Source organism: Callospermophilus lateralis, chromosome 10 (genome assembly GCF_048772815.1).
Source record: "Callospermophilus lateralis isolate mCalLat2 chromosome 10, mCalLat2.hap1, whole genome shotgun sequence".
NCBI classification, from domain to species: domain Eukaryota; kingdom Metazoa; phylum Chordata; class Mammalia; order Rodentia; family Sciuridae; genus Callospermophilus; species Callospermophilus lateralis.
Genome location: NC_135314.1, coordinates 120190314 through 120205216, shown reverse-complemented (window position 1 = coordinate 120205216; position 14903 = coordinate 120190314). Strand labels below are relative to the sequence as shown.

Below are 14903 nucleotides of genomic sequence, written 5' to 3'. Positions count from 1 at the left end.
ACCAGCGACAGAGAATGAAAGCAACTCAGAACCCTTCTGAACCCTTCTGGGTTGTGCAGCTCTAGGGTCACATGCCCATGAAGCTGGCCCTGCCCCAGGGGCTTCCACTCCTGCCACACTGGACCCTGCAGGTCTCTGGGACTGCAGCAAAATGCCTTCCTGCGGGAGGTCCTAAGCCCAGCTCCCTGGGGCCAGAGCCCCTCTGACTTCCTCTTCCAGTGGTCTCAGCCCCGCCCTCACATCCTTCAGCAACTGGGGCGTCCCTCCTGTCCAGGCCAGGGCTCCTAACAGCCAACCGCTCTCCCTCACCAAATGTGTCCCGACCATCACTGTCCCCTTAGGTAGGTGGTTATTCCAGTGCCTATTTCCCTCTCCCTGTGGGCCACTGCTTCACGGGTGCCTGGCACATAGTTCCTAATAAATATTGATGAAATGTGTTAGTAGGTTTTTTGTCACTGTGACAAATACCTGAGGCAAACAACTTAAGAGGAGGTAAGATTTATCTTGGCTCAAGGTTTCAGAGGATCCAATCCATGGTCCACTGGCTCCATGGCTTTGGGCTTAAGCAGAGGCAAAACATCATGGCGGAAGGGTGTGGAGTAAGAAAGCTGTGAGCTTATGGCAGCCGGAAACCAGAGAGGGAGAGAGACAAGAGAGAGAGGGAGAAAGTTGGGAGGGAAGGGACCAGAGATCCTACCCTGTCAGGGCACACCTACACAGTGACCTTCTGCCTCGCGCCATGTTATCACCTGTGGTTTGTACCACCTCCCATGAGTCCATTTGGCTCTCAGTGGGTTCATCCGCTGATGAGGTCAGAGCCCTGGGGCTCGAGCACGTCCCCAAAGCCGACCTCTGGATGTTACTGCATTTAGGGACCAAGCCTTCCACACATGACCTTTGGGGGACATTCTGGATCCAAACCTTAACATTAAGCAAACGAATGATTTAACAACTGAAGGCTTTTGCAAAAGGCGCACAGTGTCAGAAGAAGAGGCTGAATAAACCAGGGTAACTTGAATTCTAGATTTTTGTTCAAAAGGGATGAAATCTTATTTCAGTCTGAGCTGGGGACAGCTAAGCCACTATTGCATGGCCTTAGGTAAAGGAGTGCTTGGGAATATTCTAAGGTACCCGTGTCATTGGTCTTCGAGTCTTCAGGCCAAGTAAAGGGCCTGGGACTCAGTTACCTTTAAGGGCAGAAAAAGTTCTATCGGCTTGCACTGAGGCTAAGCTCGATGGAAATATGTGACCCTGAAGTTGATGTGTCCTTCTGCTGTATCTCCTTGGCCATCTCCTCTTTCCCCTCTCCCTCCCTGTTCCCCTTTCTCTTGTTAAGGATTGCTGAGTCTTGAGAACTACTTTGGTTGTGATCAGATGTTTTCAAAAGAAAATTACTCTCATCTATTTTTGGTTTAACTTGGCTCTTGAAAGAGAAATGGTCTGATGAGCCCTTATAATCATGGTGCTGGTTGGACACTCCAGAGAATGCCCTAGAACAAGTCTGGGTACATTGGTAACATTTTCACATTGGCATTGATCTTGGGATAGAATCACAAGGCAGGCATTTTAGAGGTTCGTCCATTCAACTCCAGCAAACTCAGAGCAGAAATTAAACTTGAGATCAGATGAAACCTATTATCCGCCCTGTAGACGGCAGAACTAGCCTCTTCAAAATACCCAGTGTTCCTGAGCCTGAGCCGCGGCAGCGAACGGAACCAGCGCTCTTGCAAGGACCTGGTCCATGACTTGTCTCTCTTGTCCATGATTCTACAACTGTATTTAAGAAATAGCCAGGAGGGGAGGTAGTAAAAATAGGTATTAGTAATGAAATGGAAGGGTGAAGAAATAATAATAATAAAAAAAAATAAAGCCTAAAGGTAAGATTGGTATTGATTGAACATCTTAGAAATCTTAGAAAACATTGTTAGTAAGAGATCAGGGCACCCCTCCTGTAGGTAAAACAGGGGATTTCTTTTCTGAGCAAGGCTTAAATAGGAATGCAGCATGTTCCTAGAAACATCCCCCAGGAGTCCACTTAGAGGTTATGGGGCTGTTTGGATATTCTGTGTGGTGCATATATCCAAAGCACAGCCACACCTTAGCCCTGTGACCTTGACCAAGTAACTAACCTTCCTGAGCCTCTTCCTTCTCCTTCTAATTTGCATAAGTTTGTGTAAAACACCTGCCTGGCAGGTTTGTTATGAAAGTCAAATGAGATGATGTAGATAGAAGTACAAAGCTCATTGGCTGAAGCAGGCAAGCAATCATGTTACCCCCTTGCCTCGGCGTCAGTGTTTATAAACAGCCCTGCCAGCCTGGACTAGGGGGAGATAAGTAGGTGCCTGGGTCACACCAGGGAAGGCCTCCTGGTGTATCCTGGGTACTTTCTTTCTCTCTCTGGTCCAGGAAGTGTAACTGGGTCAATGTCAGACCAAGGACATAGCATCTCAAGAGCAGATCCCTCTTCCCCAACACCATCTCCTGGACCATCTTACAGGTGAGCCAGATGAGACCCAGAGAAGCAATGTGATCTGACTTATGCCTACCAGTTAGCAAGTGGTGCACCTGGAATTTGAATCCAGTTCTCTCAACTCTGGGCCTGTTTTACTCCCCAGTAGCCTCTGTCCTGCCCACATAATGCTCACATGCCCCTTTGCTCTAAGAATGGTCTCTCTTTATACATGTGTGCACATCATTTCTCTAAAAAGCCCACGAGCGCTCTCAGCACTGGAGGAGAATGTGTCTTGAATATTCAGCATATTGCAAGGCATTAGCTACAGGGTTTGCTTGCTCGTTGGGGTTCAAGGCGTAAATAACCACCAACGGAGAAAAAAGAGATATCCTCATGTCCTTCGAGTTTTAATGTAGAGAAACAGTTATGAGAAACATTAACACAGCTGAAGGGGTGAGATGCATTAATTTCACAACATGTTTTGCTCTTTAAGAAGTTAGCTCTTTGGGCTCCATGGGGAATCTCGAACTCACATAGACGCACCCCACTGTTTGAAGAGAGGAAATAGCCATTCCAAGTGGCTCCCGAATCTCCACTGTGAAGGGTGGGTGGAAATACATAATGGAGAGGTGGGGAGGCGAGAATCTGACTGCAGCAATGTGGGGGTGTTTAAACCGGGAATAAAAAGAAGAGAAGAACAACACTGCTCAGAGTTCAGTGAGCAAATGGATCAATGGATCCAGATAAAACGCGGATTCTGGTTCAGGTCTGGGTGGGACTCGGGATTCTGTAATTCTGTAATTCTTTTTTTTTTTTTTGGTACCTGGGATTGAACCCAGGGTACTCTACCTCTTGAGTCACATCCCCAGCCCTTTTTATTTTTTATTTTGAGACAAGTTCTCACCAAGTTGCTTAGGACCTTGCTAAGTTGCTGAGGCTGGCCTTCAACTTGCCATCCTCCTGCCTCAGCTTCCTGAGTCACTGTGCTCACAGGCGTGCCTGAATTCTGTATTTCTAATAAGCTCCACACAGTGCTGCTGCTTCTGGTTCATACGCGTTGTCATGGGGCCAAAGATTGAGAGAAGTGGTGGTGTTTTTATTTCTTTCCTCTGCAGTCAGTGTGTCTTTTGATTGTGGGCGAGTTCCTTAATGCCAGACAGGACTAAAAGCAAGTGGGAAACGCTGGGAAAACTGGGGAAATCAGCCAACTCCCCAGAACAATGACCATTTTATTATTATTATTATTATTATTATTATTATTATTATTATATCAGGGTTCACCTGATGGATGACATTTCCTTGCATGAAACATTTTCATTTTACTCTCCCTGAAATGAACACATGGCTCTGGATCCCTGGAGACCAGTAATCCTGGTTGGAGAATCCTATGTGTGGAGTCAATGGCATCCATTGGGTTAGTGGATCTGGTCCGGCAGAGGCTCTGTCTGCAGTCTGGCCGTTCCCAGGATGCCTACTCACCTTCTGGTCTCTTCCCACAGGGGAAATCTGTGCATTCAAGATCCATGGCCAGGAGCTGCCCTTTGAGGCCGTGGTGCTCAACAAGACATCTGGGGAGGGCCGCCTCCGAGCCAAGAGCCCCATTGACTGTGAGCTGCAGAAGGAGTACACGTTCATCATCCAGGCCTACGACTGCGGTGCCGGGCCCCGGGAGACGGCCTGGAAGAAGTCACACAAGTGAGTGGAGCCACATCCCGCCCTGTCCCTGCTCCTTAGATCTGCTTATGCACAGGTAGCACCAGGGCCTGCTCCTTAGATCTGCTTATGCACAGATAGCACCAGGCTACTGCCCTGCTCATCTGCTCTGCAGTTCCCCAGCCCCTGCAGGCATTTGCACAAGCTGCTTCCTGGTCCAGGGCCACTCTACCTGCTCCCCTCCATTGGAAGGTACGCCTAGGCCACCTTCAGGATGGAGCTCAGAGTCACTTCTTCCAGAAAGTGGTCCCCAAGGCGGCCCCTGCCTGCAGAACTGGTCAGGGCTTTTCTCTGGGTTTCTGCAGTGCACAGTCCTCTCCCGTCCTGGGGGCTCCTCTGTTCTCTCCCTTATGGATTTTCGCTCCGAGTAAGAGAGGTCCAGTCAGTACTGCCTGGGGGAGTGAGGGAATGGATGAAAGGGGCAGGGAAAGGGGAGAAGAGGGAGAGGAAGCCCTTTGGCTGCAATTGGGTAACAGAGAAGCACAAAGAACAGCGAGAAGTCGGGGGGGGGGGGGTTCATCAAGGTGAGGACAGATAGAGGGTCCCCTGGGGGAGGACAGAGACTCAGCCGTGAATGGCTGCCTCGCTTCTATTGCTCTGTTCACTTTGGCTTCTGCTGAGTCAGTGCCCCAGGGAGGGACGGGAGGACGGTGTGATTCTCTCTGACCACCAGCCCTTTTTTCCAATGTGCCACCCCAGGGCCGTGGTCCATATCCAGGTGAAGGATGTCAATGAGTTTGCTCCCACCTTCAAAGAGCCAGCCTACAAGGCCATCGTGACGGAGGGCAAGATCTATGACAGCATCCTGCAGGTGGAGGCCATCGACGAGGACTGCTCCCCCCAGTACAGCCAGATCTGCAACTATGAAATTGTCACGACAGACGTGCCTTTTGCCATTGACAGAAATGGTGAGTGTCCTGGGAGGACCCCCGGAGGGTCAGGAAAACAAATCCACCACCCCCACTCTGCAGGCCAGTGGGACCCTGAATATATACCTGGCACTGATGCTTCCCCTGAGATCCTCCATGTTAGGTTTTGTGACCCAGAACTCAGGCCTGCACAAACTGCAGTCCTTCCAAGTGGAGAATAAACCCTTGGAAACCTCAGAAACCTGCTCACTGAAGAGTCTGTAGAACTCAGTGTCACATACGGACACTGAAGAGCGTCAGTTTCCTGGTAGAATTTTCCAGTCATCACTCAGATGTCAGATGTCCTCCCGGGTGGCCATGAGGTTCCTATTTCACAAGTTGTGACCTGATTCTCCCACCACAACCTGCTCCTTGTAAAAGAGAAAGTGGGGATTTGAGCCACCTCCCAAGCTAGAGATCCATTCCAGATTCCTTAAAGCTCTTGCCAGTATCTGTTTTGAGAAATTCAACCCCAATGGGAACTTCAATCCCAGACTGAACTGAACTGAAAACATTCCCATAAAGATATTTGGATATTTCTCCATAATCATTAATACGAAACTCAGGGTAATGCAAACAACACAGCCAGACGCCTAATCAACTCAGCCCACTTTGGCTACGATTTTCAATACTTTGATTATAATCAAACGGGAATATTTGACAAGTGTATTGTTTAATTATTGACGTGAACGTGTGAGAGTCTGCCTATTATCTCTGTTTCAAATAGCACTTATGTACCACACAAAGATGCAGGAGTTGGAAGATCTGACCTTCACACACTCTATTTGCTTACTGACTTCTAGGAATGGTGCTGGACACTTGGAATAAAGACAGAGTGGAACTTGAAACAGAGGAGAAAAACATGAAGCAGTTGTTTTATATTTTGGTGTGTGTGTTGGTGGGGGACAGGCCACAGGAAGTAGTTCTAACAAGCTCTGCTAATTAAACCTTTCTTCTTAGTCTTGCACCAAGTATTTCCTCCTTTACTTCCTTATGCACTGATCTTGTGCCCTGGACCATTAGGCCTGACCACAGGGAGCTTACCATCTAGTGGAAAAAAAAAAAAACCTGGAAATTGGGGGCATCAAGGCTGAAATTCACGCACAGAACCAGAGTTAGGCAAAAAATTAGCCATGAGTCTCTTGGTTACCGATGTCTAGAGAGGAATGCCATCAGTCACCTGCTTACAAGTCTCAACATCAAGGCCTGGGAGAAACTCACGTCAGGCAGAATCTGCCACCTGAGAAACCAGAGCAGATTCCACAGGAGATGCGAGCTGTGTTACGCTTTGGGTTGCTGTGACCAAAGCCTGGTAAGAACAATTTTAGAGGAGGAAAAGCTTATTTGGCACCCACGGTTTCAGAGGTCTCAGTTCATAGTGGGTTGACGCCATTGGTCTTGGCCAAAGGTGAGACAGAACACCATGATAGAAGGGTGTGAGGAGGAAGGCAGCTCAGGAGGTGACATCATCAAATCTTGCATTGTCTCACTCATGGGGGACACCTAACGTCTAAACCATAACGGAAGCCAAGATGATGCCCTCATTTCTAACCTTCCTCCCCTGAGAAATCTCAGCAGAGACAATCCATGCCTCTTTGTGGGGTTGTGAGGCTTCATTAGATTATTTCAGTCGACGATGATGTGTCTTGGAAGACAAAATCATATTCAGAAGACAGGAAAAAATAGTATTGAGATAGCTCCCTCACAAAAGGCTAAAAGTCACGATAGTGACAGCTGCACATCTGGACATCACCAGATGCTAACGGTCCAGGGCACAAGATCAGTGCATAAGGAATTAAAGGAGGAAATAGTTGGTGCAGGACTAAGAAGAAAGGTTTAATTAGTAGAGCTTGTTAGAACTACTCCCTGTGGCCTGTCCTTACCACACACACACATGCTCACACACACACACATGCTCACACACACACACACACACACACACACACACACACCAAAATATAAAACAACCACTGCATGTTTTTCTCCTCTGGGCTTCTGTCCCCTGGGATCACTTGTGCTGTCTCTCCCTGTGAAAGCTTTGGAATCTGGGGAGTGACAGATGGATGGTGAAGAGCAAGATCAGACCAGAGCAGGTATCTGTGATCAGTGGTCCAGCTCCACTTGGCCTCCTGCCCTTGTTCTGGAGAGCCAGAGCCCAATGAGAGATGAGATGCAAATTCTTTCATCTGAGGGTAAACTGCCCCAGTCATGAAGATAATTACTCACCTTGATGAGCCATTTTGCTAACATATGCCAATTTATTTCCCTGGCTGTCTCATTAAAAGTGAGTAATGGGCCTTTGCCAGGCCTCTGCCTCCAACTTTGGTTTACCGCATAAGATAAAGGGGAGAGGGTGGGCACTCCCGGGGAGCGTGGGCCCCCGACATTGAGGTTTACAAAAGCAGCTTTGCAAGTAATGAAGGCAGGACCTCGGGGCAGACACAGAAGCAGCATGCCTTCTAATGAGCTTCCCAGTTGGCCCTTCTCCATCTCTTCCTTGGATGACCTTTCTCGGCTCCTTGAAGAAGTTCTTTGCTTCCATGCATATCAGGGAAAGTGCTGTTGAATTTCGGGTCCTCTCATGGAGGCCTAGACTTTCCACACCCTTTACCCTCTGGCTTCAGGTGGATGAATCCTGATCCCTTCAACCTGCCAGGCTCTTAGCTTTAGTGGAAAACAAGGGAGGCAGGGCAGCAGGAAAGACAGAAGATCCTATGTGGAATCAGCCTGACCTGTCCAAAACTGGAGACTCAGCCCCTTCCAACTAGAGGCCCTCAGCCTCCCTCCCTTTGAATTCCTCCCCTGAGAAATCTCAGCAGAGAAAATCCCTGCCTCTTTGTGGGGGTTGTGAGGCTTCAAATAGAGGCAGTCGATGGGGACAATGTTTGCAGGGTCCTTGCTATAAACGGAGTGCTCAATCATGGCGCCATGATTATTACATATCTTCCTGCGTGATTGGGACGTGAGATTTATACACTCCCCATGGATTTCTGGACCGAGATTACAAACATGTAACTGAGTTGAGATATGGTCACAGTCTTGAAAGATTCTGGATTCATTTCAGATGGCATACAGGCCCCCGTTGGTTGGCACTTGGCCAGTCTCTCTGAGATAGGCAGAGCCTGGATCTCTATTTCCATTGGGCAAATGGAAAACCTGAGTGGTCCTAGAGTGTGAAGAACTCTAGCTAATACCTCTTCACACTGGTAGCCGAGGTGGGGCTGGAACCCAAGTCCCCTGAGCGTTTGTCCCCAGGCCTTCTCACAAAATTACTGACCCTCCATGATAATGGAGTACTGTGTGGTGGTAGTGGTGTTTACGTTCATAAACACAAAGGGTGGAATGAGGTCAGCAAGATGGCAGACTGGGATACCCCCAGCTTCATTCCCTCCACAAAGAATGAGTGGGACAGCTATCCATAAATAACAATAGTTCTACCAGAACTCAGGAGTCCAATGAAGAAGTAAAGCAACACACTAGGAAAAAATTGAGAATAACTGCACCCCCCCCCCCAAAAAAAATGGATAGGAACAACAGTTTCATTTTACCTATATCCCATCCCCCAGGCCATTAAGCTGAAGCATGGAGAGGGACCTTCCCGGGTCATGAGTTCCTCTCATAGAGCAAAGGGGAATGGGTGAACAACCAGCTTCCGCAGCCTTTCAGGACCCTCCCCAAATGACCCACTTGAGTGTCACACTAATCACTGGGTAGAGCAGCATGGCTTTGCTGTCTGGAGATAGCTAGAAACAAATTATTTGGGCAAGGGCTATCGCAATCAGCAAGGTGGCAGGAGCCGTCATGGCCCTGGTGGCCTGCTTTATGTAGGAGCCCAGTAGCCTTCCCCGTTGATCACCTCAAAAGCTCTGTAGCCACCTCACACCCCCTATAGCTTTCCTTGCCAAAGACCTCATGGTGTTTGCCACTGTGGACCTCAACAGTCTGCTCTGCAGAGGTAGCTTTTGCCACAAACAGCAACCAGCAGAACTGCAGCAGATCCTCTCTGCTCCCGCCACCAAGGACCCAGAGTTTTTCACTTTTGCAATTTCCAGTTGCTTAAGCCACCACCTCTTTTCTTCCTCTCTCAATGTTATCTCTGCTGGTGCTTCCATGAGAACACAACCCAGACAACAGCATAGCTACTGGGTGTGTCCCAAAATGGCCTGTGTCCCCACGGCAGATACAGACCTCACCGCCATATTTGCTGCACCTATGTCTGATCCCTTAGCTATGTGCCTGCAAGCAGCTAACCTCAACTCTTATTGCTGTGTCTCACAGCTAAGCATGTGCCTGCAGGTAGCCTATGCAGTCATGTGCTTGCTTGCAACTAGTCCTGGTCCCTGTGGCTGTATACATGTAAGCAACCTGCACTCTCATCACTTGCTCCCACCACCATGCATACATACACAGCTGGCCACGGCAGTAATGCATATGCCCACTGTTAGCTCTGCTTCCTGCAGATATACATCTTCATGGAGCCACCATTCCCTATCATGGACACCCATTGGCTGTTGTGCCTGCAGCTGGTCCTAGCAGCTACACACATGCACACGAGACCCATCACTCCATCATGTGCCACTAATACCACGTTTGATGCATGAAACAAACATGATGCACGAAATCTCATGCATCCACACTGCTAGTTGGAGTCTGCAGTTGGGCACATAGCAACTGGCCTAATCCTGTTGTTGCTGCCTACCACCAAGTGTTTGCCTGAAGCTGGTCCCCACATGTCCACTTTCAGCCTTAACTCCTATATCTTTGAACATGTACACTACCAGTACCCATATGCCCACAATTAGCCCTGCTCAAGCCTTATAATGCACATACCTGCACTCAAATACACACACACCAGTGACCTCATAGTCACACCCCCTCTACACACACTCTCTCTCTCACACACACACACACACACACACACAGTAGTAATCCCTTGTCACTCTATCTAGGGACACTATTGAGAATACCAACAGCCCTCTCAGTCATCATAGACTCCCATGGCCCTTGACACATGAAGGACAAGGTTGTTACTGATATTGCAGATCACAGCTTCCTGAGCCAATAAGACACTGTGATTCTCCTTTCAAACCTGGAGCCTCCACAAGCTAGGCACTAGGCACTAGGCTTTAGGCACAGTGTCACAGTGCTCCCATTGTTTCCTCTCAACCCACTCAGGTGAAGGTCTTTCCTTGCTCTACACAAGAAAACAAGAATAATGAAGGATCAGGGAAACATGGTACCATCAAGGGAACACAGTAAACTGCCCATAACCAACACCAACAAACAGAGGAGCTACTGATTGCCTAAAGTTATTTGAACTGATTGCATTAAAGAAGCTCAGTATGCTACAAAAGAACACAGATAAGCAATTTCATTAAATCAGGAAAATAATACAAAAACTAAGCAAGAATTTCAACAAAAAGACAGAAAACTAAAAAGAATCAGATTTTGAAGCTGAAGAATACAATGATTGAGTTAAAAATTCAATAGAGATTTTCAACAGCAGACTCAATCAAACTAAAGAAAGAATAAACAAACTCAAAAATAGGTTATTCAAAATTGTCAAGTCAGAATACAAAAAAAAGAAAATAAGAATGGAAAGAAATGAAAAAAAAGCCTACAGGATTTATGAAACAGCATCAAAAGAGTTAGAGTTTGCATTATGAAGAATTTAGCTGGAAAAGGGAGAAAGTGGTAAAATGCTTTACTTACAGAAATAGTGTATAAAAAATACCCAAAGTTTTGGCAATATATGGATATTCAGGCACATGAATCTCAAAAACCTCTTTAGCTAACTCAAAGAAGTTAACTCCACCAAGATACATTATAATCAAAGGGTCAAATGCTGGGAATATAGATCAGTGGTAGAGTGCATATTTAACATACATGAGACCCTGGGTTTAGTCCCCAGCTACAACAAATAAATAAAACAATTAATAAGAATTTTGAAAGCAGCAAGAGAAAAGCATATCATACATGGGATCCTTAGTAAAGCCATCAATGGATTCATCAACAGAGACCTTACAAACCAGAGGAAAATGGGCTGATATGTTCAAAGTGACAAAACAAACACACTACCAAGCAAGAATACATTACCTGAAAAAAAAACTGTCCTTTAAAAATGACACAGAGATAAAGACTTTTTCAGACAAAAATTGAGGTAGTCCATCACTACTAGACCTGTCTTATAAGAAATACTAAAGGGAATTCTTCAAGCTAAAACAAAGGAGGCTGATTAATATGGAAACATGAAAACATATGAAAGTGCAAAGCTCACCAGTAAAGAAAAGTATGCACCAAATTTAGAATATTCTAATTTGGCAATGGTGGTATATAAACCACTTCAAAATCTGTTTTAAATATCAAAACACAAAAGTATTAAGAATGATTATATCCAAAATAACTTGTTAATGGATGCACAAGGTAGAAGCATACAAACCATGACATCCAAAACACACAATTAGGAGGGGAAATGTTTAGCATTTTTAATGTATATTTAAGTTATCAGCATACAATAGACTGATTCATCTTTTATGTAAGCCCCATGTTAACCACAAAGCAAACACCTGAAAGAGGTACATTAAAGAGAAAGAGAAAGGAATCAAAACATACCACTACATAAAATCATCCAAACACAAAGAAAGAGTGAAAGAAAGGACTCAAGGATTGGAACAATAAATATCATCAAAGTGTCCAAACTATCCAAAGCAATGCTATCCCTATCAAAATTGCAATAAAAGCTTTCACAATTGTTAGAAAAAGCAATCCTAAGATTTCTATACAACCACAAAAGACCCTGGGCAATGATAGCAATCTTAAGCAAGAAGAACAAAGTTAGAGCCATCACACTTCCTGATTTCAAACTATATTATAAAGCTATCATCATCAAAACAGCATGTTGCTGTCATAGAAAACAGAACAGAGAACCCAGGAACACAATAAATTCGCGCATATATAGCTAGCTAATTTTTGACAAAGGTATCAAGAATATGCAATGGTCAAAGGATAGACTTGTGAATAAATGGTGCTAGGAAAACCTGGATAAAAAAGGAAAGAAGGAAGGAAGGAAGGAAGGAAGGAAGGAAGGAAGGAAGGAAGGAAGGAAGGAAGGAAGGAATTATACTCTTACTTTATACAAAATCAATTCAAATGAATTAAAGATTTAAACATAAGTCCTACGATCTTAAAGTTCCTAGAATAAAACCTAGGAACGTTCCGTAACATTGGTCTTGGCAATCATTTTTACCAATCATTTTGACATGAATATGACAGGCAACAAAAGCAAACATAAAAAAATGTGGAACTCTATCAAATTAAAAAGTTTTGCACTGCAAAAGGAAAAAAAAAATCCAACAACATAAAAAACAACCTACAGAATAGAGAGAATATTTCTAAGCCATATACACAATAAGTTATCCAAAATAGACGAGACAGATACAACTCAACAGCAGAATAGCAATCTAATTAAAAAAGGGTAAAAAAAAAACCTGAATGGATGTTTTTCCAAGGAAGAAATAAAATAGCCAATGGGTACAACAAGAGATGCTCAGTATCATTAATCATCAGTGAAACACAGATCAAAGCCTCAGTAGATATGCCCTCATTATGATTAGGATGGTTCTTACCAAACATCAACCCCGCAAGCCTTAAAGAGGAGATGGATGTATGAGTTGGTGGGACTGTCAAACTGGTCCAGCCACTAGAAACCAATATGGAAGTTCCTCAGCACATTCAAAACAGAACTACCATTTAATCCAGCAATCACACTCCTGGGCATATAACCACAGGAAACAAAGTTACTGTCTTGAAGACACTCCCATAATATTACAGCTTAATTCACAACAGCCCAGACATGGAAACAACCAAAATGTCCATTGACAGATAAATGGATATTAAAAAAATGTAGGAAACACACACACACACACACACACACACACACACACACACACACAATATTATTCAGCCTAAAAAGAGAAGGAAACCATGTCATTTGTAACAACCTGAATGAATAGACAATAGAATGGTGCTTACCAGGGACTTGGGGGTGGGAGAAAAGGGAGGACATTGGTTAAAGGCTGCAAATATGCCATAAGAAGATGATTAAGTGCTTGGGACCTAACGTAGAGCATGGTTGCAGATCCTCATCCATAAAATGGGACTAAGTCCTGCACCTGATGCTGTTGCTACCTCAACTAATGCGCACACAGGTGCTGGCTGGGATGTCTGGCTAAGCCACTGGCTGGAGCATGATAGGAGCTGACAGGAGAGGATGCCCAGGGACCAGGTGACAGATGCTCTACTTCTCAAGCCAATGTTTGCTCTCAGTTGGGCTCTTTGTCAGAAGGCTGCCCCAGGGAGTCCTGGGACTCTGCGGTTTCTGAGCAGAGTGTGTCCTCAAATCTGTTTATTCTTTAAGTCAGTGAAAATGCTTCTTTGCCACCTGAGTAGAATAGCAATGCAAGCCCTGGGTGGGGAACTTGGAAAGCACAGAGGAGGGTGGAGAGGAAATTCATCACCATCCTCCTGCCAAAGAGAACCGCTGACAACAGTTTCCCATATTTCCAGTACTTTTCTATGATATGGAAATAAAATTAAGAGCCCACTATCCTTGCTTATTTTTGTCTTCTGATTTTCACTTAAAATTTGATGGCAGATACTTTCCCATCCTTACAGATATTTAATAATCACTATCTCAGTGCTGAGCAAAGCTCCATCTTAGGTGTAGAAGACTCTTACACTCCGCTACCTATCAGACCATTATCCAATATGTAAGTAATACTTAGATGAACATATATGCACTTATATCTGCAGTTTTATCAATTTTCCCAGGATCTGTTTTTAGATGAGGGAGTCCTTGTAGAAAGATAAGAGCAAGTTCAAAGTGCTAGGCTTGGGTTACCACAGAGCTTTCCAGAAGGTTATTCCCATTTTAACTCCACTGGAAGGAAGACAAAGTGCTTATCTCTCTCTCTCTCTCTCTCTCTCTCTCTCTCTCTCTCTCAGTACAGGGGATTGAACCCAGGGGCATTGAACCACTGAGCCACATCCCCAACCCTTATTATATTTTATTTAGAGACAGGGTCTCACTGAGTTGCCCAGGGCCTTGCTAAGTTACTGAGGCTGGCTTTAAACTCGCAATCCTCCTGCCTCAGCCTCCCGAGCCTCTGGGATTACAGGTGTGCCCCTAGCTGCAGCACTTCTCTCTTTATTCCCCCACCCACTTCTCCTGAGAGTAAAAGCAACCTTCATTAATATCTAAGTCTGGAACTAATAGTTCTATAAGGATTTGCTTCCCAGGTACCTTTGGACCTGGAGAAACAAGCCCAGAGACTGCGTGAGTTTCCTGTGAGCTCAGGTCTCCTGAGAAGAGGACAGTCAGTAGGAAAATTCATCCAAATGTGGGGGAAACACACATAATTGCAACAGAAGTCAAGTGGAGGGCGTATTCTGAGCTTTCAAAAGATCTTAGTTGTGCATCTGAGCCAAAGGTGACCTCCTCCCACACAGGGATGGGCTTCAAGACTGTGCCCTTATTTTTGAGCTAATGCTTCAAATTCTTGTGCTTTGAAACCTTATTTTTCCCATGCGTGAAGTTAGTGGTGGCAGAGAAAGTCAATTAGTTTCTCAGACAGTTTCATTAAGACTTGTTACGGAAGTGGAGTCGAGACAAATTGAGTCAAGGATTCAGCTTGTGTGTTTATTTTTCGACCACAATCAATAGTGTTTGGTCTGCTTAATGTCACATCGACTAGGGACCCCGAGCCTTCCTCTTCTAAGAGAACCGTTTAACCTTAAGGAAAGAGAAACTTAAAAACTTTCTGTTCCAAATT

General features: G+C 45.3%; 1 protein-coding gene across 1 annotated transcript in view; it reads left to right on the top strand.

Moving 5' to 3' along the window:
• Positions 1 to 14903, top strand: part of Clstn2 (calsyntenin 2) — a 335736-nt gene that overhangs the window by 207071 nt on the left and 113762 nt on the right. Inside the window, exons 3-4 of the mRNA XM_076867065.2 lie at positions 3952 to 4147; positions 4865 to 5073. Coding sequence (XP_076723180.1) covers positions 3952 to 4147; positions 4865 to 5073 — 405 coding nt within the window. The remainder of the gene's footprint in view (positions 1 to 3951; positions 4148 to 4864; positions 5074 to 14903) is intronic.